Consider the following 26924-nt stretch of genomic DNA (forward strand, 5'->3'; position numbering starts at 1 on the left):
CTTCCTCGTGAAGAAGACGACGGGGGGATGGCGCCCCATCCTGGACCTGCGACGTCTGAACAAGTTCATCAAGGCGCAAAAGTTCCGGATGGTCACCCTCCAGCACGTCCTGGGTCAGCTGGAGGCAGGAGACTTCCTGTCGTCGTTGGATTTGGAGGATGCCTACTTCCATATTCCCATCTTGAAGGGGCACCGAAAATTCCTCAGGTTTGTGGTCCAAGGGCATCATTACCAGTTCAAAGCCCTCCCCTTCGGTCTACGGTCGGCACCCAGGGTGTTCACCAAGTGCCTCGCACCGGTGGCGGCTCAGCTGCGCCGCGAAGGGATCCACGTCTACCCCTACCTGGACGACTGGCTCATCCGAGCCAAGACAAGGGAGCTCGCCGTGGTTCACACGGCAAGGACCGTCCAACTTCTCAGGGACCTGGGATTCTCCGTGAACTACGCCAAATCCCACCTGGTGCCCGCGCAAGACGCTCTGTTTCTGGGAGCGAGGCTCAACACAGTGTCCCTTCTGGCCTCCCCGTCGGAGGAGAGGACCAGGACCATCCTGGGCAAGGTGAAGCGGATGTTGGTGGCCGACGCGGCCAAGGTGAGGTCCATCAAGTCCCTCCTCGGAATGATGTCTTCCTGCATCTACCTCATTCCCATGTGCAGGCTCCGGATGCGCCCGTTGCAGGAGTTCCTGGACGCGCGCTGGATCCAAACGACGGGCAGCTTCGAGGAAAGGATCACACTCGACGAGAGTTTCCGACGAGCGATCCGGTGGTGGGGCACCCGCACGCATCTGACGGCGGGCATGGACTTCCAGACCCCAGCCCACCAGGAGACAGTGACCACGGATGCCTCCCTGGAAGGGTGGGGAGCGCACACCGAAAATCTGCACGCAAGAGGCCTTTGGCTCCCGACGGAGAAATCCCTACATATCAACGTCCTGGAGCTCCGTGCAGTGTTTTGGGCCCTCAGGTCCTTCCTTCCGTCCCTCAAGGGCAAGGTGGTGAGGATCTTCACCGACAACACCACCACCATGTTTTACATCAGGAAACAGGGCGGAACCAGGGCCCCAGCACTGTCCAAGGAGGCGCAGGACCTGTGGCATTGGGCAGTCGCCCAAGGGATGTTTCTGGTGCCGTTTCATCTGGCAGGGATAAAAAACACCATCGCCGACTCACTCAGCAGGGAGCTGCACTCGTGCCACGAGTGGGAACTACGGCAGGATCTAGTGGATCGCCTCTTCCGACGGTGGGGCACACCCCAGATCGACCTGTTCGCGACGGCGACGAACTCCAAGTGCCGGAGGTTCGCCAGCAGGTTTCCCCAGGCGAGGAGCATGGGCGATGCTTTCTCGTTCCCCTGGGAGGGCCTGTTCCTCTACGCGTTCCCTCCTTTGCCACTGCTAATCCGGCTCGTCAATCAGCTCAAGAGGTCGCGGTGCAGGATGATCCTCGTCGCACCTGCGTGGCCGAGGCAGATATGGTTCCCGGACCTTGTGGACTTGTCAGCGTCCCCGCCAATCAAGCTGCCGGTGGACGCGGATCTGCTCTCCAGGGAAGGAGGCGCCATCCTCCACCACGACCCGAAATCGCTGAACTTGCAGGCCTGGCTCCTGCAGCGCTAGAGTTTGGAGGATACGACATACCGGCCGACTGCAGAGAGGTTCTTGCAAAGGCCAGGGCGTCCTCGACTCTTAAATGCTACGGACACAAATGGAAGAGGTTCTCTGTCTGGTGCCACGCACAGAAGATTAACCCTCTATGGATTACGGCTCCCCAAGTACTGCCGTACCTGCTGACGCTGGCCAAAGCTGGACTGGCACACGCGTCCATCAAGATTCATCTTGCTGCGATCTCCCGATACACCAGAACCACGGGGCGGACGTCCTTGTGGTCTCATCGACTGGTGAAAGAGTTCATGAAGGGACTGTTCAGATCGTTCCCGCCGGTGAAGGCTCCAGCCCCGGCGTGGGAGCTCAACGTGGTGCTGACCAAGCTCATGGGACCTCCGTTCAAGCCTCTGCACTCGGCCCCGTTGAAGTTTCTGTCGTGGAAAACAGCGTTTCTTGTGGCCATCACCTCCGCACGACGGGTGGGAGAGATCCAGGCCCTTTCCTGCAAGGCCCCGTACTTGACTTTTCACGACACGAGGGTAGTGCTCAGGACGCACCCCTCCTTCATGCCCAAGGTACCGTCGGACTTCCACCTCAACGAACCCTTGGTGTTGCCTGTATTCTTCCCGTCGCCTTCGTCGCCGGCTGAGAGAACTTTGCACTCGCTGGATGTGGCTAGAGCGCTGAAGTTCTACGTGGACCGCACGAAGTGTTTTCGGAAGACGTCACAACTCTTTGTGAACTTTGGACCTGTCAATCAGGGGAAGGCTCTCTCGAAGGCTTCCATTTCCAGATGGCTCTCCGGCTGTATCATGTACTGTCATCGGTTGGCAAACCGACCGCTGCCTGGCCGTCCGAGAGCCCATTCCACCAGAGCGATCGCAGCTACCACGGCGTTCCTTTCTGGTGTGCCCCTGCTGGACATATGCAGGGCTGCTACGTGGAGGTCGACGCACACCTTCACGAAGTTCTACTGCGTCGATCGGGATTCCAGGGAGGAGTCCAGGGTCGGCCAAGCAGTGCTGCGCAACCTGTTCGCCTGAGGTGAGCCTGGTGGGGAGGTAAGATGCTTAATGTTGAGTTTGATGCAATGCTTAATGTTGAGCCTTTGCCACCTCCCGTGGTTGTGCATGTGTGTACTGCTATGTATTCTTTATTCATGAGCATGTGAATCCATGCCAGACCCCATGCTGGAGAAGGAACAAGTTACTTACCTGTACATGTTGTTCTCCAGCATGGGTCTGGCATGGATTCACATGCGAACCCTCCCCCCTACCCCTCTGCGGCTCTTCACTTGGTCAGACTGCCACTTCACGTGCTTCCAAATCTGAAGATGGCTGCCAGAGGCGGTGCTTAGGTAGAGGGCAGTCATTGGCTGTGGTCAGTATGACGCAGAGACCAGTGATTGGTTACTACTACAGATCAGAAACAAAACTGATACTGGTTTTTTCTTTACTGAGGATTCCCAGCCTGACGACGGGGAATATTCATGAGCATGTGAATCCATGCCAGACCCATGCTGGAGAACAACAGTTACAGGTAAGTAACTTGTTCCTACTCCTCCTTGTAGTAGAATTTATGCCCTCACCGAGCCTGAGAATCTTCACCTCCGACAGTACCTGGATCAATACCTAGCGAATGGGTTTATTCGTCCTTCCAAGTCCCCTGCTTCCTCAGCTTTGTTCTTCGTTCCAAAAAAAGAAGGGGACCTTAGAACTTGTATAGATTATCGCGCCCTGAACCAGATCACCGTTAAGAATAGATATCCGTTACCTTTGATCCCTGAACTCCTGGACCAAGTCAGAAAAGCATGCATATATACAAAGCTGGATCTTAGAGGAGCCTACCACTTGGTACGAGTAAAAGAGGGCGATGAATGGAAGACGGCCTTCTGCACAAAGTATGGGCTATTTGAATATCAGGTCATGCCCTTCGGACTTTGCAATGCCCCGGCCGCCTTTCAATATTTTATGAACGATGTCCTCAGAGAGCTCATAGATGTGTGTGTTGTTGTTTACATTGACGACATCCTCGTTTATTCTTCATCGGAAACTGAACATCGGAAACACGTGAAAATGGTCCTCGAGAGATTGCGTCAACACAAACTTTTCGCTAAGTTGGAAAAATGTGTTTTCAACGTGACTGAAGTTGAATTCTTGGGATTCATATTATCACCTAGCGGAGTGCGTATGGATTCAAAGAAGGTCGATGCAATTCTCAAATGGCCATCGCCATCCTCCGTAAAAGGTGTTCAAAGCATGTTAGGCTTCGCTAACTTTTACCGCAGGTTTATCCCCGAATTCTCTCGAATAGTCCAGCCCATCACCGCCTTGTTAAAGAAAAACAAACGTTTTGAATGGTCTACCGAGGCGGAACAAGCTTTCCAGAATTTGAAGACTAGATTTATCTCTGCACCGATCTTAAAACATCCTCGCCCAGAACTCCCCTACATCGTTGAAACTGATGCTTCGAGCCTTGCCATGGGGGCAGTTCTATCACAAAAGGACCCAGTAACCAATGAGTTGCATCCCGTGGCATTTTGGTCCCGCAAATTCTCGCCTCCTGAAATCAATTACACTATTACTGATAAGGAACTTCTAGCTATGAAGTCCGCCTTTAAGGCTTGGCGGCATTATCTTCTGGGGGCCCGAAACACCGTTACTGTGATTACAGATCACCGAAACCTGCAATATTTGAAAACCGCAAAAGCTCAATCCTCTAGGCAACTCCGTTGGGCACTATTCTTTGCCGAGTTTGACTTCATAATTACCTATCGACCTGGAACAAAAAACAGTAAAGCTGATGCCCTTTCTCGGATGGGAGTGGAAGAACATTTCATCAATCCTAAACCTGTACCTATCATTCCCGAACAAAGAATTGTAGGTGAAATCGCCACACAATCCATAGAGGAAGTTAAGGATAGAGCCAGGCTACTGGTAACTCCAGCAGACATACAGAATTGGCATCTGCAGGGAAAGGACTTTACGGTGAAGGACAACCTATTATATTTCCAAGAACGGTTATACTTGCCCAGCACAGATTTACAGAGAAAGGTAATCTCTTGTTATCACGATTCTTTAATGGAAGGACATCCCAGTATGACCAAGACCTCGGAAAAGATCAAGCGCTACTTCTGGTGGCCGTCTTGGAAAAAAGATATCAGAGACTTTATAATGTCCTGTGGAGTATGCGCCCAAAACAAGAGTCAAAAGGAAAAACCAGCCGGCCTCTTACGCCCTATTGACATCCCGCCTCGCCCTTGGCATACGCTTTCTATGGACTTCATCACCTATCTACCTCCATGCTTCGGATACAATACGATCCTAGTAATCGTGGACCTATTCTCCAAGATGGCGCATTTCATTCCACTCAAAGGCTTACCAACAGCAGCAACTCTGGCCCGAGAATTTCTCGAAAACATCGTCCGACTGCACGGTTTTCCTTCAGTTCTAATTTCGGATCGAGGTAGTCAATTTATTTCTCATTTTTGGCGAAGTTGCTGTCGGTCGGCTCAAATTGATGTGAGACTTTCGACCAGCCACCACCCTCAAACCGACGGACAAACCGAGAGGACCAATCAAACTCTGGAACAGTATTTGCGCTGCATGCTACAACAAACTGAAAAAACTTGGAAAGATATCCATTGGATAGCCGAATATGCCTACAATAACTCTGTCCTCTCGGGAACTGGGAAGACCCCGTTTTTTCTTTTATACGGTAGTCACCCTCGAACTTCGGAGTTGGATCCACTCCAAGATCTTGGAACACCAGCAGTAGACCACCTGCATTCTACAATAACCCAAACCTTTAAGGAAGCCGTTTCTCACCTTCAAAGGGCTAAAGAACAATACAAGAAAGGAGCAGACCAACATCGGAAGGAAGCCCCCAATATCAAGTAGGAGATCAAGTCTGGTTATCCACCAAATATCTACCTCTAAAAGGACCACGCACATTCAACCCAAGATACCTTGGTCCCTATTCCATCACTACCATAGTAAATCCAGTAGCGGTCAAGTTGGACTTGCCCCCTCACATGAAGATACATCCGGTCTTCCACGTCTCTATTAAAACCCGTGCAACCTCAAACCCGACTAACTACATCTCCAAAACCTATTCTAGTTGATGGATAACTCGAGTTTGAAGTCAAAAGCATCCTGGATTCCAAGATCTCCAAATCTAAACTATTTTACCTGATTGACTGGAAAGGCTACGTTCCCCAAGAAAGATCCTGGGAACCTGCAGAATATGTCCACGCGCCTCGTCTAATCAAAAGATTTCATCGAACATTTCCTAACAAGCCCAAACCCCCGGAGAAGCCCGGTTTGGGAGGGGCCTTGAGGGGGGGTGCTGTCATGAGCTCTGCTTCCAAAAGATCAGGACTTGCCCGACTCCCTTGGAAGCAGACCCATAACCCCGGTTCCGAGTGCCAGCCAGTCCCAATTGGGACCTTTTGGACCCTGTCCTGGCGCCAGTGGCACCAGGCTCATAAAGATGCCCAGTCCCAGCGCTGGAAGCGCCGGGCTCATAATGCTTGGGTGGACTTACCTGCAGCAGACCATGCTGCTTACTTACCTCCCAGTTGAACCCCTGATCCTCTTCTGTTTGGGACTACTTACTTTTCCTGTTGGGTGGGGCAGGAGCCACTCCCTAGGTTCAGAACACTGGAACTCTTCTGGAAAGCAGGAACTCTTTTCTTACCTAGGCGTGGCTGTGGAAGGAGACACCTAAGCACTAGAGGAGGCTATTTAAACCACACACGATGGTTGAATCTTGCTTTGCGTTATTCTGCATTCTCTGCAGCAGAACGCTCATCGTGTCTTCTGCTCCTGATCCTGGGCCTAAGGGAACAAAGGCTTACCATCCTGGAATCCAGTCTTCAGCAGCACCTGTACAGACAAAGAAAGAACAGGTTAGCACTACGGTCTTCAGTGGCAGCGCATCTCTTACCTGGTCCATCGGCTGTCACCAACGCCTCGCGCTGCATTCCGGCATCTGAAAGACAAAGGCTTACCTACTCTTCGCATGCTCCGGAGGTCTTCGCACTGCATTCCGGCATCTGAAAGACAAAAGCTTACCAACTCTTCGCACACTCCGGAGGCCTTCGGCGCTGCATCCCGCATCTGAAAGACAAAAGAAGGTGCGTTTAAAGACATTGGGCAACTTTATTACTCACGTGCCATTACTCCTTCCCACGCCGAATCCAGTGGGTATTCCAGCACCCTTCAGCTTCTCTAAAGCTCCGAACTTGTACCTGCAAGATAAAAGGGACAGTTAGTGCGCATCGTGAAGCAGGCTACAAGCGCTTACTTACGTGCTTCCAGGCGCTTCTATTCCTCACGCGGGTTCGATCCTCAACTCTCATCAGCCCGCCATCCGCCATCGCCGGAACCCTGCAAAACAAGAGATATCATTACAAAAGACTTTTAAGACATTTGAAGTGCCCAGAACTTACCGTTCGTGCAGTTAACGAGGGACAGCAGTCCTCTGAGGTCAAGAGGCCTGCACCCTTATCCAGTGAAGAAACTGGTTACGGCACCCTGCCCCGAGGCAGATGGAGAGCTCGGCGTTCACTTACCTAAGGTGAGGGCGTTAACCTTTGGGGTTCTACAGGAGAAGAAAAAGGGAAGAGGAGAGAGGCACCCAATAACCCCAGTTCATTAATCCCATATTTTCTATCTGCAGACATCTTACTCTTCGAGTCAGACATACAGTGAACAGAGGTCCAGCCCAAAGAGCCAACCGTGTGTTACACATCACCTTTGAAGATACGGCATTCACCCAGTCAAGACCGGCGCCTCTGCGGGAATCAGGTGAGCGTTACAGCAACACGGCGTCGAAAGCCAGCCCGGCGCAGGTGCTAGCTAAACTCATGGGCCCCCCCATTCGAACCCAGGCATAAAAGCAGTCTCAAACACCTGACTTGTAAGACAGCCTTCTTAGTAGCTATTACATCCATAAGAAGGGTTAGTGAAATTCAGGCTCTCAGTGCAAGATCCTTTCTTTACAGTTCACAAGGATAAACCTGTTTTGCGTACACACCCTAGGTTCTCACCTAAGTTTATTTCCAAATTCCACGTGAACCAGTCCATCGAGCTTCCGCTTTCTTCCAAAACCCACAAAGCTCGGCTGGGGTGAAACTACACACCCTAGATGTGCGTAGGGCGGTCCTCTACTATGTAAACAAGACCAGACCGCTAAGGAAAACAGACCAACTGTTTTGTCTCCGTAGCTACAGGCAGAGAGAGGGATCGCGTCTCTAAAGGTGCCATCTCTAAGTGGATTATTAACTGTATCCAGCTGTGTTAATCCCTTTCTGAAAAAACTCTGCCTTTCACGCCAAAAGCCCACTCTACAAGAGGCATTGAGCCCACTCTGGCTTTCATTGCAAATGTACCCCTTGACACCATTTGCAAAGCAGCTACTTGGAGCTCTATTCACACTTTTACTCAGCACTACTGCATTGACACACATTCCAAGACAGATGCACAAGTGGGACAAGCGGTTGTAAGACATTTATTTGCTCATGACCCTTCTCACATCCCACCTCCTTCTTCAGGTACTGCTCTCTAATCTATGCACAACATGTGATCTAAGCAGATTCCACAAGCCTCAGAAGGGATACATTACTCACTGTAATCGTATTTCTGATGCTTGTATCTGCTTAGATTCACATGCGCCCGCCCTTCCTCCCCTCTGAGAGAAGGCGCATGGATGCTTGTAGCCTTACCTTTCTTTCTATCTGCTTGGATTATTTGTACTCGCGCTACTCCTCATGCTACCTCATGTCAGAAAAATATAATCTGAGGGTCCTACACGCGTGAGGGATCATGGGTACAGTGGACGTCACACTAGGGATAGTATTACTGGCAAGCCCTGTGTCGACGCCCATTTTCGAGTTTCAAAAAACCAACTGTAATACTCCACAGCTTCCACTAGATGTCGGCCTATGCCCAGCATGTGAAACTAAGCAGATACAAGCATCAGAAATACGATTACGGTGAGTAATGTATTATATAGTGCAACAAAGTAGGTGAACAAACGTTTCTTATGCTAAACATGTTCCAGCCCACTGAGTGATATCATTTGAGGTAAGTATTAGCACTCATTTGTGATCACCATTACAATATTGAGTTTCAAGGAGGGAAAGGTCAGAAATATACTTGATCAGTAGTAAAACAGTTGGATGTTCCCAGAGTGATGTAGGCAGTCTTTTATCCCAGCAATAAGTGTTCAACAATTAAACCCTGTGAGGGAACACACACTACCAAAGCCAATAGGTTCAGGAGCGAAGCCTTTATAGATCTAGGACACCCAAAGTCAATGGGCCAGTTCAAAGTTCTTGTGTTTAATGTTTTAAAATAGTCAGTAGTTCAGCAGAAAAATCACAGAAGCTCAAGAGGAGCCGCCTTGAAGAAGCACAAGCTGGGAGGCAGTGTAGGTTAGTTGAGATCAACTCAAAACGGTTTAAAATAGTACTCCCCAAGCTAGGAAGCACTACAAATGGCAAATAGATGTACCCCAACCCCCACAGTAGCTGAGAATTGAAGAATTGGTTGCAGCTGGATGCCTTGTTCCTGGTCCTTGGTCGTGGTGACGAAAGGGAGGACTTCTGACGGGCTCTTGCGTCAGCACTCAGGAGAGGGACTCTGCAGCAATGGATTTTCCTGGATTCAGCAGCCCTTTGTGGTTTTGGCACCTTTTTCTCGGCGCCTACGAAGAACGAACAGCTCCGGTTGGAAGTAACTTGATCCCTCGGTCCTGGACTCTGGTGAAGGGTCTCTAGATGAAGATGTCCTGCTTCTGTAGGGTTCTGTGGATGCCCCCAAAGTTTTGGCCAGATTCACACTTTGGAAGACAATGCACTCGATGGTCAGAGTTAGGCAAGATTGTATGCAGTACTCTGTGGGAGACTGCACCAGCCTTTTATCCTCCTGGCAATAGTTAACCCAACCTTTGGTATAATCATGTACTACACAAGTTGGTAGAGTGACTGAGCAGCCAGGCTTATCTCAAGCGAGTGCAATGTTTCATATTTGTTTATGCGCCACAAAAAAGTAGATATGTCACACAATAATTCATGTGAAACCCACTCAATTGAGTGGCCATTTTTATTTCTTAGTGGCCCTGTTTGATGACAAGTGTTTCGGTGACCACAGCGCCTTTCTCAGATCAGGGCTAATCTTCAAACCAAAAATGTTTTAAGTTTAATTCATCAATTCTAATTAAATTTCAAAATAATTAATGTAACATAGATAACCAAATGCCATGCATTGTGAGTAGCCCAGGATCCAAAACATAAGTCAAAACGCAATATCATTTTACATTTGTCGCTGCGGTACCATCAAATCATAACACGTGGATAATCCAAGTGGTATTTGGAATTCATTTTGAATTGCGTTATACATAGCATCACAGACATGAGGGATGGGCAAAGGGAGGGATAGTTGGCGAAAGAAAGAGGAAACACAAATGTGCAGGAGGAGGGATGAGGACAAATCTGTAAGTTTCTCCAAATAAATTTGTAATTCACACACGAAAAGTATATATATTTATGCACAATGATGCCACTTTCTCATGGGTGGATAGCCACCTCTTACCTATGCTGTATGACTGTATTTGAAAGATCTTGAACAATTCAAAATGTCATGGGTTAAATCTCTGCCTGGTAAGTAAAAGCGTTGTATGTTAATATGTATATTTTTGTATTATTTAGTTCAATATTAATTGCATAGCTTTGATTGTCGAAATGTAAACCTGGCTTAGTTCATATAGTGTGCATGAGTGATTGTTGCAAGATAACTTGGACAATAGCGTGCGTTCCCCAGTTTGCTTGTTTACCTACATGAATGGCCATCCGAAAATGCTATTCCCTTCTGCGTATCGTAGTGCATATTCATTATATACACTCTCCCTGTGCCGTACGGAACCTAGGCATTCTAGGGCTTACCTCAAAAGTCCTTGGCTTTCGCCGTCACTGTGTTCGTTTCCACGTTTTAACACAGTCCAAGCATAGTGGGTTTTGTTTGTTGAACGTAGTCATGGAAACAGGAGTATTCTTACCTCCGTTTCTATTCTGGCTGCCATGTTTTGGGAATGTTGCTATGGCTTTTCAGTGGAGAACATACTCTTAATCTATCTTACACTTTCATTTAGATTCACCCAGTTTAAGAAAACAAATTATTTAGGACATAACTCTCACTCAACCCAAATTTACGAGGTTGTAATTAATGAAAAATCAATATTTGACTCAAAATCAACCGAAAGCTTAAAGGTGTATGCCGTCTGTTGCGCGTAATAATCGAAAAAGTTGATTATAGTGCAGCATAATGTGATGTGATTAAATAATATTTAATCAGTATCGATTTGGGTTCCACCCTCAAGGTAGGTTGGCTGGATGGAAAAGCGTGCGCTGCCTCCATGCAAATATATCTTTAATTATATCCTAATAGTTGCAAATTGCTGACCAATTACATGTACCTCAAACACTTGTCTACTATGGATTGTGTTTCATACAGATATGCTTTTCATTGTAAAGATTCAATAGAGTATGCGTAACTCCATCTACAGAAAAGAAGACAGCTCATTATCAGAATTCAGGCACCTCTCAACGGTTCTAAATTTACAAATCAGTTTGGCTTCTTCCTGCCTTAGTCTTTGTTCTTGATTGCCTCCCCTAGGTCCTAACGTAACCTTTTTGACACCAACAAACTTTATATCTTTTTTATCACACAATTGATGGTTCAGCTGCCAATGTTGGGCTGAAGGCAATGTTGTCCTGACTCCCAATGGACGACGTGTTCACGTATCCTTACCCTAAGTTCTCTAATGGTACTGCCTATATAGACTAGTTCACATTTACATTTGATGCCATAAATCACAAATTTAGATCGACCATTTATATTATCTGTAATGTTGTTCTTGATTCCATTAGAGGCATTAAACAGTTCTGTGTTGTCTAGTGCATATTTGCACATGTAGCATGTGCCGCACTTTCTTAATCCTGCAGTCAGTTGTGGCAACCATGTTGTTGCTGATATCTGTTTGGTATCCTGGAGGAAAGATGGACTTAAATTAGTTTTTAGTGTTTTCGCCCGCCTGAAGATGAATATTGGAAACTCTTAACCAAAATCCTTTGTGCGGATCCAGTTTGAGCAAATGCCAGTTCATTTTTTAAATCCATTGTTTGCACAGTATGTTATAAATTGTACTTTGTCCGGATATTGGTCAGTCTTAATTTTTGGTGTTAGACTTAGTTCTCGATCTAGTTTTTGTGCTTTGACTTGTGCTGTTTCTATGCATTTTTTTGAGTACTCTGTAGCTTTAAAAGTTAATAACAGAACACATTAATCCTCCAAAGTAATTTGCTCTGAACAGTTTTTGTGCCCTAATGAATTCCCCTTTAGGGATGTTCCTTATAACCGGGTTGTGGTGACAGCTAGTCCAAGAAGTTAACACTGTTGCTATTCATTCCAATAAATTCTATGCCTAGTGGATTGGAATTGGCTCTCAACATAAATTGGTCAGGTTCTTCTTGGGTTCCTTGCCAGATCATCATAACGTCATCAATATATCTAGTCCATAAAATGGTATTGGTTTTGTATGTTTCATCCGTGCATATGTACTTATCCTCAAACATTCACATGACTAAGTTGGCAAGGGCAGGGGCATATTTGATGCCCACAGTGACACCTCTAGTTTGCTTGAAGAACTCCTTGTTAAACAGAAATACATTGTTCTGCAGTGTTATTAAAAGCATCTCCTTCAACATGTTGACCGAATGGTAATTGGATGCTGAATCTTGTTGGAAAATATATTCGATTGTTTCAAGTGCTGTTTCATGCCTGATTGAAGTATAGAGAGCTTTTACGTCCCATGTTTCTAGTAAGTATCCTGGTTTCCAATTTACTTGCGATACATTAGCAATTGCTGTTGTCGTGTCCTTGAGGTAGGATTTAATTTTGGATACTCTGGGTCTCGATATGCTGTCTATTTACTCTACCATGTTTTCTGTTGCCCACCCAATGCCACTTAAAATAGGTCTTCCTTCTGGTATTTTTGAGAAAGCCTTATGCGCTTTCGGTAGAAAGTACATTGTAGGCAACACAGGTTGCTTGATCGCTAAAAAATTTCTTCTCCTCATCTGTTATAAGTCCCTGGCGATGCCAGCTTTGGATTGATTCTTTTAGTTCAAGTACGATTTCCAATTTGTTTGTATTTTTGGAAGTTTGATGTAGCAAAATGGAGTTGCTAAATGGTTATTGGCTATTCGTATGTAGTCATCTCTATTCAGACCCTCCAGAAAATTGCGGCATGAAATGGAACATTTTGCGGCACAAATAAGAAAAAAATTGCGGCACACAACTGCGTTTTTTGCGGCATTTTCTAATGTTGAAAAATATATCATTTAACATCTTTTTTAGCCTAAAACCAAGTAATTGCAAGGCTTTTGTTAGTGAGGAACAAAATGTTGTGTTCTGTCTGGCCACACTCTGTAGGACAGCCAGGTCGAGTCACCACAGCCTAACATTTTGGATTGTGGTGGGGGAGTGGGGATATTGCCTGATCAGCTCCATGGAAATGGTGCTGCGCCACTACTTCCAGCAGACCAGTGGAAAGCAAATAAACAGATAGGCTTGAATTCAAAAGTGTAACCCTGGTTGAAGCCCATAGGTTTGCTTTTCGCTTGTCCTATGACCCCAGGAGAGAGGAGGAACAACTCTACACTTCTCCATGGAAGGAATCCGTGAGGCCCAAGACACAGGGGCAATGCAGTGGCAGTAACTGCAAGCCCATAATACCTAGCCAAACAATGAACTCTCTTGGGTGGTCATCATTCCTTGGTTATGCCACCCACACATGGTGACTTAACACACCCACAAACAGAAATGACATCACAACACTACCAGGGGTCAGGTCCTACAAATTAAAGTGGGGGGACTCATCAACAAATGCAATGGCATGTGATGTCATCAGAAAATAGCATATCAAGGTGAAATAAGCATATATCACTAAATTGGCTTTGCATAACCACCAAAATTGCACAGGACGAATGGCATTTGCCTTTCATAAATTTAAACACCCAATTTTGTGCGTAATTGGTGTCATACAGCCCAGTCTTGATTGAAGGCTGGGCTGCATGATACAAACGCTCGTAGCTGTATTCGTTTCAAATTGCTTTACAATTATTGTAAAGCAATTTGAAATTAATACAGCTACGAGAGTCTTCAATTGGAATCATGCAGCCCAGCCTTGATTTAAGGCTGGGCTGCATGATACAAACGCTCATAGCTGTATTCGTTTTCAAATTGCTTTACAATTGGTATCATGCAGCCCATGATACCAATTGAAGACTCTCGTAGCTGTATTCGTTTCAAACTGCTTTACAATAATTGTAAAGCAATTTGAAACAAATACAGCTACGAGCGTTTGTATCATGCAGCCCAGCCTTGATTTCAAATTGCTTTACAATAATTGTAAAGCAATTTGAAATTAATACAGCTACGAGAGTCTTCAATTGGTATCATGCAGCCCAGCCTTGAGGCTGGGCTGCATGATACCAATTGTAGACGAGCGGCAGAAAGCATTAAGTTTATGCTTTCTTTTCCGGCACTCGACAGGAAAGTAATTTACTTTCCTGTCGAGCGCCAGTAATGAAAACAGTCCAGTGGCCTCTTTGGGTGCTCTGAGTTGGGGGCAGATGAGCGGACAGGCCAGTGCTTACCTACGCTTCACCAACTCTGTCAGCTCGGCAGGGCGGGCACTCAGAGCCTTGGAGGTGCCTGGGGTCACAGCCAAATGCTGTGCAGCTCCCAGGCCTGCGTGACCCTCCCCCAGTCCTGGGCCTGCAACGCAGAGCCGGAGGTGTTAACCCTCAAGCTGCTGCAATCAGCAGTCAGCTGTGTTCGCTCCAAATCATTAAATGAGTGCGAAAAAAGACACACTAAGCTAACGTGTCTTTTTCGCGCTCATTTAATGATTTATAGCGGCAATTGCTGGAAATGGCAAATTTTGCGATTTATTTTTTTTTTTTTTTGCAAATCTCAAAATCGCCATAAGGTGGATGCTCTGTCTATTCATCACAACAGTCTGGTTTGGTGCCCTGAGCCTTCGGCTGCCTTGCTCATAGTCCACAGGTTTGCCTTTTTACTGTTCTTTATCGTTCTTTACACAGTGACCACACTCACTCTTAAAACCAGCGTTCTTATGCTAAAGCACCCTGCCTTTCAGTTAGTCTGCCCTCAATGATGCCTCAATCTATGCTGGCCCCTTCTCTGGTTTTAAAAAAGGACCGCCTTGCTGATGTGTTAGCCCATAGCTCTCGTAGAAGAGCGCATTCGTACCAGGCACTAAGAGCCAGTGCCGGACTCATTAGGTTCTCCAGAGGAGTCTCGCAGGATCTCCGATGCCGGTCTGGCCTCTCACAAGGAGCCCAGTAACTACGGGCATAACTAATAAAGGTTATGCAGCTCATGGGGTAGTCCACGTTGACAGTCCTAATTTGCAGGCTGACAATTCTACTCCTTTTTTTCCTATCTTACCAGTAATGTTTAGCTGTGAAGATAACATCAATAAAACCTTCCAAGTGCCTCCCTCAACCCCTGAAACTAATGGGGATTGGCTATTCCGCACCATATCGGCACACACTGTCTCAGGGGAGAATGTGAACATTCTTACCCCCATCTTGCCTCTGCCATCGCTTTCTGCTTTAATGAAGAATATTGACACGTTTTGTATGCCTGATCACTGGAGCTTCTTCAAACAGACTCTTGAAACAAAACTGAATAACTGTAATACTCTTGAGGACCTTAACGCATGGCGTACGTCTGTTACTTCTACAGAAAAACTTAATGCGCTCCCTTTTCTTAGAAATACACAGGCAGACAATATTCCATCTGTGATGGGGTCGCCTAGTACTAAAGTATCTTATCCTACTCCTCCCAAACCGATTGGTTTGAAGCAGATAATACCCCATTCAAGAGTGTACGACCTACGGTTAAAGTCACCTGGTCTACTCAGACAGATTTTCTCTATAAAGAAACTGAAAATTCTACCCACCCGATGAGGGTTCCATGTACTGGTGTCAGGACTGACCAATGCCCCCCTTGAAAAAATGTATTTTTTTCCCTCTCCTTTAGTAAATGAGTCTCTACAGAAACCCAGTTTTGGTCTGTCGGAACTCCCTACTATGCCTGTGTCAGCAGATTCAGCTGGATATCAGTAGTCTCAGAAACCCAGAACGACAGAATGCACGTTGTAGGAAATTCAACATGCCACCTCTGGAGAATGAAGACATCAAGGCCCTGGTGTTGGACAATCGTACCTTTGTCATTTCTAATGTCCCTAAACTAGCTAAGATCAAACCCAGAGAGGCACTCCGCAATAAAGTCCTTGCCTGGCTACGTGCAACAACAGGGCCAAGCGTTGTGCGTTCTTCTGATTTGAAACTCTTGCGCAGAATTGACTTGGCCAAATGGTGTTCTCAAGTGAATAGTGACTGTATTTTGGTGGGATGTGGAACTGGCACTTTGCCCATGTACCTGAAACGTGTTAAATATCTGCCTATGGGTTCCACGAATCTTGGGCTTATTGTTTGATGCTGCTGCCCATTTATAGTAGTAACTTGCTGTATTCTGTCTTAATGGTTCCCGCTTATTTTCCCTTCTTCAAGACTGGCGTTGGGTTATTCAATGTCTCCATAATGCCTATGTATTTATGTATCCCTTTGTTGCTCTCACCTTTGGATTGTTACTACGTATTTATCTTATTTATTTTATTTATGCTGTCTTGTAAGTTTTTGTTTTATGTAGCGCTCTGAGGCCTATGGGCTAGTAGCACTTTATAACAATAAAATCAAATCAACAATGTTCCCGCCTTTATCGGCTTCTTTTATTATTATTTTAGGGTCTTGTCTCAAATTAAGTACTTTCCGTTCCATTTGCGTTAAATTGTTGTATTTGAATTTCTGTATTTTCTTTGAGGGGATTTTCCTTTTTTGGTCCGTGATGTCTTTCAGATCCTTTGTGACTGCTTTGTAGAAAGCATCAACTAGATTCTCTGGTGCCAGTTGCGGCATAAATTTCGATTTGGCTTTGAGTTATTCCGAAGTTAACCTAGTTTGCTGCTGTATTCATAATTCTTGTATGATTTGATGCACCGGAGAGTCTATTTCTTGTAAAGATCTTAGAAGATGAATGTTGTTTAAATCTTCAATAGTTGGTTCACTTGTAATTACTTGATCTGTTTTTCGGGTATGTTTGCTTACTTGGGTAGCAAAATATTTGCTTATTTTAAGTTTCCTTACAAATTTGAACTGGTCTATATGCAATTCAGTCATGTTGTATTCGGTGGATGGGGCAAAAGAAAAGCCTTTGTTCAATAAGGAGATCTCCTCTTTCGTATATACACGCACGCGCGCACACACCCACACCCCCACACACCCCACACACCACAAACCAAACCCCACACACCCCCCACACAATCACACACACCCCCACACACACCCCCCCACACACACCCCCCACACACACCCCCCCCCCACACACCCCCCCACACACACACCCCCCACACACCCCCCACACACACCCCCCACACACACCCCCCACACACCCCCCACACACACACCCCACACACACACCCCCCACACACACCCCCCACACACACCCCCCCCACACACCCCCCCCCACACACACACTCCCCCCACACACACACCCCCACACACACACCCCCCGCACACACACCCCCCCCCGCACACACACCCCCCCACCCACACCCCCCCCACACACCCCCCCCCACACACACACACACACACACACACCTGGCAATAAACTGATGACCAAAACATATAGGAAGGAAACAGAAGTGAATTTGACACTCTATGCGACTAGTTGTCACCACATCCCTGTTATAAGGAACATCCCTAAGGGGGAATTCATTAGGGCATGAAGAAACTGTTCAGAGCAAATGACTTTTGAGGATGAATGTATTCTGTTATCAACTCTGTTTGAAGCTAGAGGGTACTCAAAAATATGCATCGTAACAGCACAAGTCAAAGCACAAAACTAGATGGAGAACTAACTCGAACACCAAGAATTCAGACTGACCAATATCCGGACAAAGTACAATTTATATCCACATACTGTGCAAACAATACACAACTATGGAGGATTTTGAAAAGGAACTGGTATTTGCTAAAATTGGATCTGTACATAAAGGATTTTGTTGAAGAGTTTCCAACATTCATCTTCAGGCGGGCGAAAACACTAAAAACTAATTTAAGTCCATTTTTCCTCCATGATACCAAACCGATATCGGCAACAACATGGTTGCCACAATTGACTGCAGGATTCAGAAAGTGCAGCACATGCTCCATGTGCAAATATGCACTACACAACACAGAACTGTTAAGGACTCTAATGGAATCATGATCAAAATTACAGATAATATAAATTGTCGATCTAAATTTGTGATTTATGCCATCAAATGTAAATGTGAACTAGTCTATATAGGCAGTACCATTAGAGAACTTAGGGTAAGGATACGTGAACACATGTCGTCCATTGGGAGTCAGGACACAACATTGCCTTTAGCTCAACATTGGCAGCTGAACCATCAATTGTGTCACAAAAAAGATAAGTTTATTGGTCGCAAAAAGGTTACACTAGGACCTAGAGGAGGCAATCAGAAACAAAGACTAAGGCAGAAAGAAGCCAAACTGAATTGTAAATTTAGAACGGTTGAGAGGGGCCTGAATTCTGATAATGAGATGTCGTCTTTTCTGTAGGTGGAGTTATGCATACTCTATTGAATCTTTACAATGAAAAACATATCTGTATGAAACACAATTCATAGGAGACAAGTGTTTGAGGTAGATGTAATTGGTCCGCAATTTGCAACTATATTTTTTGGTATCTCAATTGATATTTAATTTGTATTATGATTAGGAATGTATACTCCTACTATTTAGTTAATTGGAAATCCTAATTTAAAGATATTTTTGCTTGGAGGCAGCGCACGCTTTTCCATCCAGCCAACCTACCTTGAGGGTGGAACCCAACTCGATACTGATTTAATATTATTTAATCACATCACATTATGCTGCACTATAATCAACTTTTTTGATTATTACGCTCAACAGACGGCATGTACCTTTTTTAAGCTCTTTCGGTTGATTTTGAGTCAAATATTGATTTTTTTTTCATTCATTACAACCTCGTGAATTTGGGTTGATTGAGAGTTATGTCCTAAATAATTTGTTTTCTTAAACTGGGTGAATCTAAATGAAAGTGTAAGATAAATTAAGAACATGTTCTCCACTGAAAAGCTATAGCAACATTCCCAAAACATGGCTTTCCATGACTACGTTCAACAAACAAAACCCACTAGGCATCGGACCGCGTTAGAATGTGGAAACTAACACAGTGACGGCAAAAGCCAAGGAATTTTGAAGTAAGCCCTAGAATGTCTAGGCTCTGTACGGCACAGGAAGAGTGTATATAATGAATATGCGATACACGCAGTGGAATGGCATTTTCGGATGACCATTCATGTAGGTAAATGAGGAAACTGGGGAACGCACGCTATTGTCCAAGTTATCTTGCAACAATCATTCATGGACACTCTAAATGAAATAAGAAACGTTTAAATTTCGACACAATCAAAGCTATGCAATTAATATTGGACTAAATAATACAAATACTGCAGACATGATGATGAATATACATATTAACATACAACGCTTTTACTTACCAGGCGGGTATTTAACCCATGACATTTTGAATTTTTCAAGCCCTTTCAAATGCATAAATATATATACTTTTCGTGTGTGAATTACAAATCTATTAATTGGAGACATTTACAGATTTTTTTCTCATCTCTCCTCCTTCACATTTGTGTTTTCTCTTTTTCTTTCCTTAACTATCCCTCCCTTTCCCCATCCCTCATGTCTGTGTTGGTATGAACAAAGCAATTCAAAATGAATTCCAAATACCAATTGGATTATCCACTTGTTATGATTTGATACTGCAATGACAAATGTAAAATGATATTGTGTTTTGACTCTGTTTTGGTTCATGGGCTACTCACAATGCCTGGCATTTGGTTATCTGTTACATTAATTCTTTTAAAATTTAATTAGAATTGATGAATTAAACTTAAAACATTTTTGGTTTGAAGATTAGCCCTGATCTGAGAGAGGCGCTGTGGTCTCAAACACGTGTCATCACATAGGGCCACTTTAAGAAATGAAAATGGCCACTCAATAACTTGAGTGGGTTTCACATGAACTATTGTGGGACATCACTACTTTCTTGTGGCGCATAAACAAATATGAAACATTGCACCATTTTATACTGAACTGAGTGGAGGGACCTATTTCTCTGTTTCTACTTTTCATATGTATGCAACACTACTCGTTTATGAACCGCAAAGACTTGAGGGCGCTGGGGTCCACTATTCATATCCCCTAAAGGTTCCTCATCATCTTGTACTTATCTCAAGAGGGGGTCAATGTGAGCTATAGTGTTGTGAGATAGTTTCACAGTGACAAGTATCCAAATAAACACTTTCACTCAAGGTTTCTTGATTAAACAAGCATTTAGTAATTTAACAGTCAGTTGACTAAGCCTGCCTTAGAAGGGAGCAATTATATAACACTTATAATATACTTCAAAAATACATGCTCAGTTTCAATAAATCAGTAGATCCCCATTTGGGATGGCAAACGGACACTTCCAACACCCTGAGGTAACTTAAATAACTAGGACACTCTGGACATTAATTTATCACTGGTACATTTAGAGCAATACTGAGTTTGTTGTCCAAACGAAAAGGTTAGGGAATAAAACAATGGTTAACAAATATTCTTAAGCAGGTAAATACTTTTGAACCTCTCAATGCAAAGTAAATTAACCTTTTCCCAGCTACACAAGTTATAGAATGTGACTTTTTGGAAGGATAGTTAAAGCACCAGGTCAGAGGTTAGTCTTTCAGGGAGCCAGGACAGCCAATGGCAATTGAGCAAAAAGTCTGGGTGAGCTGAAGCACTTCTTGAAGGTAAGTAAATAGTCTTACCCAATGTTTTAGAAATCTTTGTAGAAAATGAAATCACTGTTGGACCACAAGCTGTGAGGCAAAAGCAACCAAGACAAGTCTCAACTGAGAGATAGCAAGGCTACGCGACAAGAGGTAAGTACCCCTTAGTTTACAGTACCTTAGGTCTGAAGAAATTGGTTCCAGCTGGCTTCTGTTCCTGTTGTATGTCTGCAGATCCTGTTGTTCCTGGGCCTCAGTCGTAAGGACAAGGGGGGGGGGGGGGGGACGTCTTGGGACTCCTGCACTATCAATTGAAGGTCGGCGGCAGCAATGGGCAAATTTCAGATCAGCGGCACTTCCCAGTTTCAGCTTCTCAGGAATAGCACCACTGCGATTCTCAGATACCTTATGGGCTTTCCTCGCATCTGGGGTCCAGCACTCTGTTGTGGCTCAGGCTTGGTCAGTCCTGCTTCATGGGAGACCGGAGGATGTTCCTCAAGCTCGGGTCTGACTTAAAGACCCACTCGATTTTGGTGTTCCTCTCCCTGGCAATCGGTTCTTGCAGCAGCAATGCAAGTACAGCCAGCTCCGAGAGGATTTCCAGATGAGTTTGTCTTGAGTCAATTGGTCCCACCAACCAAAGGGGAGAAGTCAAGGGGAATTCGGAGCTTCAGCACTGCAGCACGGCTTCACCAGGCAAACCAACGGTCCAGGAGCTGCAGCATGAGTCTCTTCCAAGTTCTTTGGATTCCTTTGTCCAGTGGTCGACAATGCCTTCCAAGCAAAAGACCTTGCCTTTTATGCAGGTTTTTCCCATTCATTCGCAGCCTAGCCGTCCCTCACACAGCAGGGTGGTTGTCCTCCAAGGACAGCCATACAGCCATTCACCTTTAGGTTAATTCCTGTAACCAAAGGGATTAAGCACAGGGAGTTTCGGGCACCTCCCTCACTTCCTGCCCTGCCAGACAAGCTGGAGCCAGAGGCGGGCTTCACGGGTGAATGCTGCCAAAGACAAAATGAACAAAAGGACCAAACATGGTTTGGCGCGCAGAGTAAATCTGAAGAAGGACCTTTCCAACAGGAAATGGCACAAAAAGAAGACTGGCGCCCTTTTGACAAAATGAGCACATATGGGTGCTTTACTGCAGCTGCAATTGCAGCCCGAACCACTGCCACCAGCCATTAGTTGTAGAAAGGGTAACATAAAATTGTTACATGAGAAACTAGAGAAAGGGGATACTACATAACCCTTCCAGCACCCTATTGTAAGAGTGTGTGCTGGTTCTAGAAAGTTACAAATGTAAGTAAAGTCAATTTCACTTCACTGCTCTTGGAAACAGTAGTTTAACCAAGAGAAGGTATGTAAACCTTTGGGAAATCTGAATGACTTCCCTGTGCCACTGCACTGAAGGTGCTGTGTGCCACAATGTAAAAAGATGATGCCCATGGAGTTTGACAGACTCCAAAACCAAAAGATACACAGAGTTCAAATCACAGAAAAATACATGAGGGGGCGGGGGGCGTCTATTAATGTTTTCTTAGGCGGATGTTGTCCTCCAGTGGTAGATTCTGCCTCTAGTCCCAAAATCCTTGCCTTTTAAGCAAGTTCCCATTCATTCATAACCCTAGGGCTCTGTATCACCCAAGCAGGGTGGCTGTCCTGAAGGACAGCCAGCTGGCCAATCAGAACTGGTTTCACTCAGGCACACCTAGAGACAAAAGACAGGTAAGTTGAGGGACCCTCCCTCACTTCCTGCCTTTCCAGACACACTGGAGCCTGGGCAGGCTTCAGGTCTGAAGCCCGCCAAAGCAAAATGCACTCAAACCTGGCTCAGAGTAAAAGCCCGGAAGGAACTAACAGACAGGAAATGGCGAAAAAAGACTGGGGCCATTTTGGAAATGTGCTGTACTGCAGCTGAGAAATTCAAAAAGAAACCACTGCCACAAGCCATTCAAGTTAGTTACTGACAAGTGGGATAAGGAGTTGCTATGTAACCCCCCAGTACGCCACATAGGGTAGTGTCCGCTGGACCCACAAAAGAAAAGTAAGACAAAATTCCTCTTACTACTCTTGTGAACAGTAGTTCACCCAAGAGAATGTATTTAAATGTTCAGAGGAGTCCAAGGGACTTCAGTGGCACTGCACAAAAGGTGCTGTCACTATGCAAAAGGCAGATGCCTGTGGCGTTTACCAGACTCCATTAAACAGTAAGAAGCCAACATTCCTAGTCAGAAAAACACATGAGGCAGTGGGGGAAAATATCCCACTCACTCGGGAGTAAAAATTAAAAGGCCCCAAGTCCAGCAAAAGAGCTGGGGGTCTCTAAGGTTAAAGGGAATTGGCACAGAAATTAACATTCTCCCTAACAGCGAGAAATTAAATGGACTTTTGAAAGAATAGCGAAGCTGAAGGTTACTTTAAAGAAGGGATGGTTCCATTGCCTGCCTCATGCACTGTGTAATCAGCCAGGCTCAGATCACCGTTTGACTCCTCATGGGTTGGTGACTGGGCACCGTATGAGAACTCCTCTCACTCCCCCAACAAGGGCAAATACAGATGCCCATACTGTAGCGAGGACTCTAGGCGATAAAATGCATGATTATTTGAAAACGATGACTAAAAGATTTTCTTTTATGTCTCAACAGCTCCAGAATTGACGGAAGGGGTCAAGGGAAAATAAAAAGGATGAACAGCCCGTTGATTCGGAAGAAACACTCGAGCCTCTCAGCTTGTACCCTGGGGACCTGGTGCTGGTACGCAAATTAATACGTAGCTGCAGCACCCCCAGTTTTGAGGGCCCCCAAGAGGTGGAAGAAGTAAGCTCTACTGCTGCGAAGTTTCGAGGGATGAGAGCATGGGTCCAACTACACATCAAACCCCTCAAAGGAGAACCCTTGACCTCCTACAGCTATCCATACTGAAGCAAGTGAAGAATTTCAACTGGTGCAGACAAGCTCAATTACCGAGAGTCAAGAAAAGGCATGTAAAGAGTAGTCAGACTTTTAGATTCGAATTTAAGGACTGATGGACTTGCAGTGATCCTGCAACTCCTTCCCTAGATTAGGACAAGACAGTGGGGCAAAAGCTGTGGAAGCCAGAAGGAAAAAAAAAGGAATACTTTATTTTCTATGCTACCACTTGTACACACATTATTCTTACGCCCCGTCCCCTTTCCTCCATACTGCATGGGCGTCCCTTCCAAGGGACGGGAGACGGAACCTTCACCAGAAAAAAAAAGTTCTTCCCCTTTAAATTTAGAGCCGCGCTGGGGTGAGGCCCTGGGAGCAGGCGCTGCCTTGACTCCGCCGTCCGGCGCCACGCCTCAGTCCCCTTTTCCGCATCGATGGGAATGGGCCGAATTCACCAATGCTGCTGGGTTTTGCTTCGGCCATGTAATTCCACGTCCGTTTTGTCTTTCTTATTATTTAGGTACTTGGTCCTCAGGCGTCGCGCTCCTCCCTGGCACATGTTGACTTCCACAGAGTTCAGCAGGTGTCCATCCTTCAACGGGCTCTTCCCAACTTCAGACCCCCACGCCCTCAGCCTACGTTGCCTTGGCCCAGACCATGGTTGGAAAGCTTGTACAGTGTGTGGCTCGCTGCATCGAAATCGCTGAAGAACAGACTAGCCCGGTGGAGGGAGCTCTTCCAGAAGTCGCCTCCAGAGGACCTAAAGAACTTTGTGAAACACCGAGCCAGGCCCAAGGTAGGGCCGCTATTTTCCATCGCACCCCGCAAAGGAGACGCCTGCCCCAGGACTCTCCCGTGCACGAGACACTGTTCAGGTCCTTGTACCAGCATTTGCACAGAGGCTGCTGCAGTTACCGGCCTTCGGGCTGAGGGATCCTTGGATCCTCCCGGTGGCAGTGTTGAGGAACCGGATGTTTCTTGTACTGGATTGTCATCCGAGGGGCCTCCGCCCTTGTACCAGCAATATGGCTGAGGGGCTATGCCCTAGTACAGGCAATTCGTCAGAGGGGGCACCTAAATGCAGCTCTTCCGACCCCCGGGTCAAGGGTGTCACAGCTACCGGGTCTAGGCCCTAGGGGCAGGGTAGGCCTCGTGTTCCACACGCAAGAGTCTTGGAGGAGGCTGGGCCCATCGAGCCGAGCAACACGTGGCAGGCAGCTCTACAAAATTGCTGCCGGACCAGACAGATGCACCCGTCAGCCATTGCAGGAGTTCGGCGAAGAACTTGTCGAGGTGGGACTGGCCTCAACCAGGTACGTGGCCTACAGCCTATCCTCCTAATTCGCAGGGCAGCTTCCCACTGCGTCCATATGGGCATGGTATGCAGCAGCTCCCGGCTACCCAGTCAGTACCCCCTACCACCTCTCCGGGCCAGTGATGAAGGGTTCTTCGAGAGGTTCCTCCGGCTCATGAAGTCACTGCGGATGGGGGTTATCCTCAAGGACGCCATCAGGGAGGTCCACCCTATGACACTAAAATCGTAGACACCAATAAACCATAGACACTAAAATCAACCATGTCCCAAACAACCTCATCGCACCCGCCAGTCCAACCAGAAATAAATAAAAAGAACATAACTTCAGACACTCTTACCACTCATACTCCCTACATTAAACTCCCTTCCAGACTCACTTGATCCATCTACTTTAGTGAATGAATTCAACAAAATTGTATCAGTATCCCTCGATACTATTGCCCCCTTAAAAATGAGGAGCAGTAAGCTAAGAGCACAATTAAATGCCTGGTTTACACAATACCTTAAGTCACTGAGGAAAGAAAAACGAAAAAGTGAATCCATCTGGAGGTCAACACCATCTGAGGTGAATAAAGTGAACCTTATTAACATTTCTGCAAAATACAAAAATGAAATAAGACGAGCTAAAAAAGAAAGCTTTCACAACAGGTTACTACAAGCTGAATCAGGTATTAAGGTACTTTTCGCTATACTAAAGAAATTAGAAAACCCCATTTCTACACCTGATAACTGTGTCAAAGACAAGACATGGTGCATAGACATACAGAAAGCACTTATTGACAAAATTGCCACTCTTCAAGTAAAAATTGCCAAAATAAAAACTAAACATACCAACATCCAGTATCAAACCTAGAAATGTATTGATCCCACCCAAACCAGAATTCCGCTTCAACTTCACCAAAATTACTATAAAAGGAGTTGAGAAAATAATACTCTCAAGCCTTCTAATTGCTGAGGAGACAAATGTCCCACACAAATTATAAAAGACCTGCAAGAGATCTCTGACCTTTTATCTCTAAGCTTATTAAAGCGTCATTTACCTCAGGCACTATCACAAGTAATCTCAAGGAATCCTGGGTCCTCCCTCTTTTGAACAAACACTTGACCCTGCTATACCCACTAACTATAGACCAATTACAACAGTGCCATTCCTTCTTAAGATATTAGACAGGGTGGCGTACTTACAGATTCAGAGCTTTTTGGAACAGAACAAACTTCTGGGTACCTGGCAATCAGGCTTCAGACCTCAGCATGGTACTGAAACGGCACTCATTGACCTCAAGGCCCAAGTTGACAAACTGAGAGATCAGGGTAAATGCACCCTATTACTCCTAGATCTCTCAGCAGCGTTCAACCTGGTGGATCATACTGTTCTTTGCAACCACCTAGAATCAGCTGCCCACTTCTCACAAAACGCCATAGCGTGGATTCAATCTTTCTTGAGTGAAAGAACAATGAGTCTTCTCCATCTCAGAAGCAGCTGATCCCATCCCTATTTCATGCGGTGTTCCCCAGGGTTCCTGCGTTTCACTGACTCTGTGTATAATATATTTACCAAGCCCCTCTTTGATAATCTGGGTTTTCTTGGTGTCACCTATGCTAACTATGCAGATGACATTCAGATTCTCTTCCCACTTACAGGGGATTACAACCAGGATTTGGCCTTAATGAATAAGATATACCTCATCAACCGGGCATGGATGGTATTCCATGGCCTGTGCCTGAATGATAAAACGAAGCTCATCATCTTCGGGACCACACCCAACATCAACAAACTTGGCCAGAAATATACCTCCTTCAACATAGATGGCAACACGATCAAGGGTAATGAAGGAGGTAAAAACATTAGGTTTTTACCTTGACTCTGGTCTTACCTTGACTACAAACCAACAGGTGAATGCTATGGCATCCAGTTTATACGTAAACCGTGGTGATCAGATCAGCTAAACCCTTCCTCTCAAAAAGCAGTTGTACCACATTGGCAAGAGCTCTTGTGATATCTAAATTGGACTACTGTAACACTCTCTACATTGGAGCTAACAAATATATTACTATGAAAATTCA

The 26924-nt window shown here is 45.7% G+C and overlaps 1 protein-coding gene across 2 annotated transcripts in view; it reads left to right on the forward strand.

Moving 5' to 3' along the window:
* The window catches only part of PRPF3 (pre-mRNA processing factor 3), a 1104158-nt gene that overhangs the window by 1034169 nt on the left and 43065 nt on the right, over positions 1–26924 (forward strand). Inside the window, exon 17 of one of the 2 annotated variants that reach the window (XM_069649725.1) lies at positions 23282–23386. The exons of the other annotated variant lie outside the window; for it this stretch is intronic. Within the exon in view, the coding sequence (XP_069505826.1) occupies positions 23282–23293 (12 nt within the window). The 3' untranslated portion in view covers positions 23294–23386. Of the gene's footprint in view, positions 1–23281; positions 23387–26924 lie in introns of those variants that run through there. 2 annotated transcript variants of the gene reach the window in all.

Source organism: Ambystoma mexicanum, chromosome 1p (assembly GCF_040938575.1).
Source record: "Ambystoma mexicanum isolate Mex_15411 chromosome 1p, UKY_AmexF1_1, whole genome shotgun sequence".
Lineage (NCBI taxonomy): Eukaryota > Metazoa > Chordata > Amphibia > Caudata > Ambystomatidae > Ambystoma > Ambystoma mexicanum.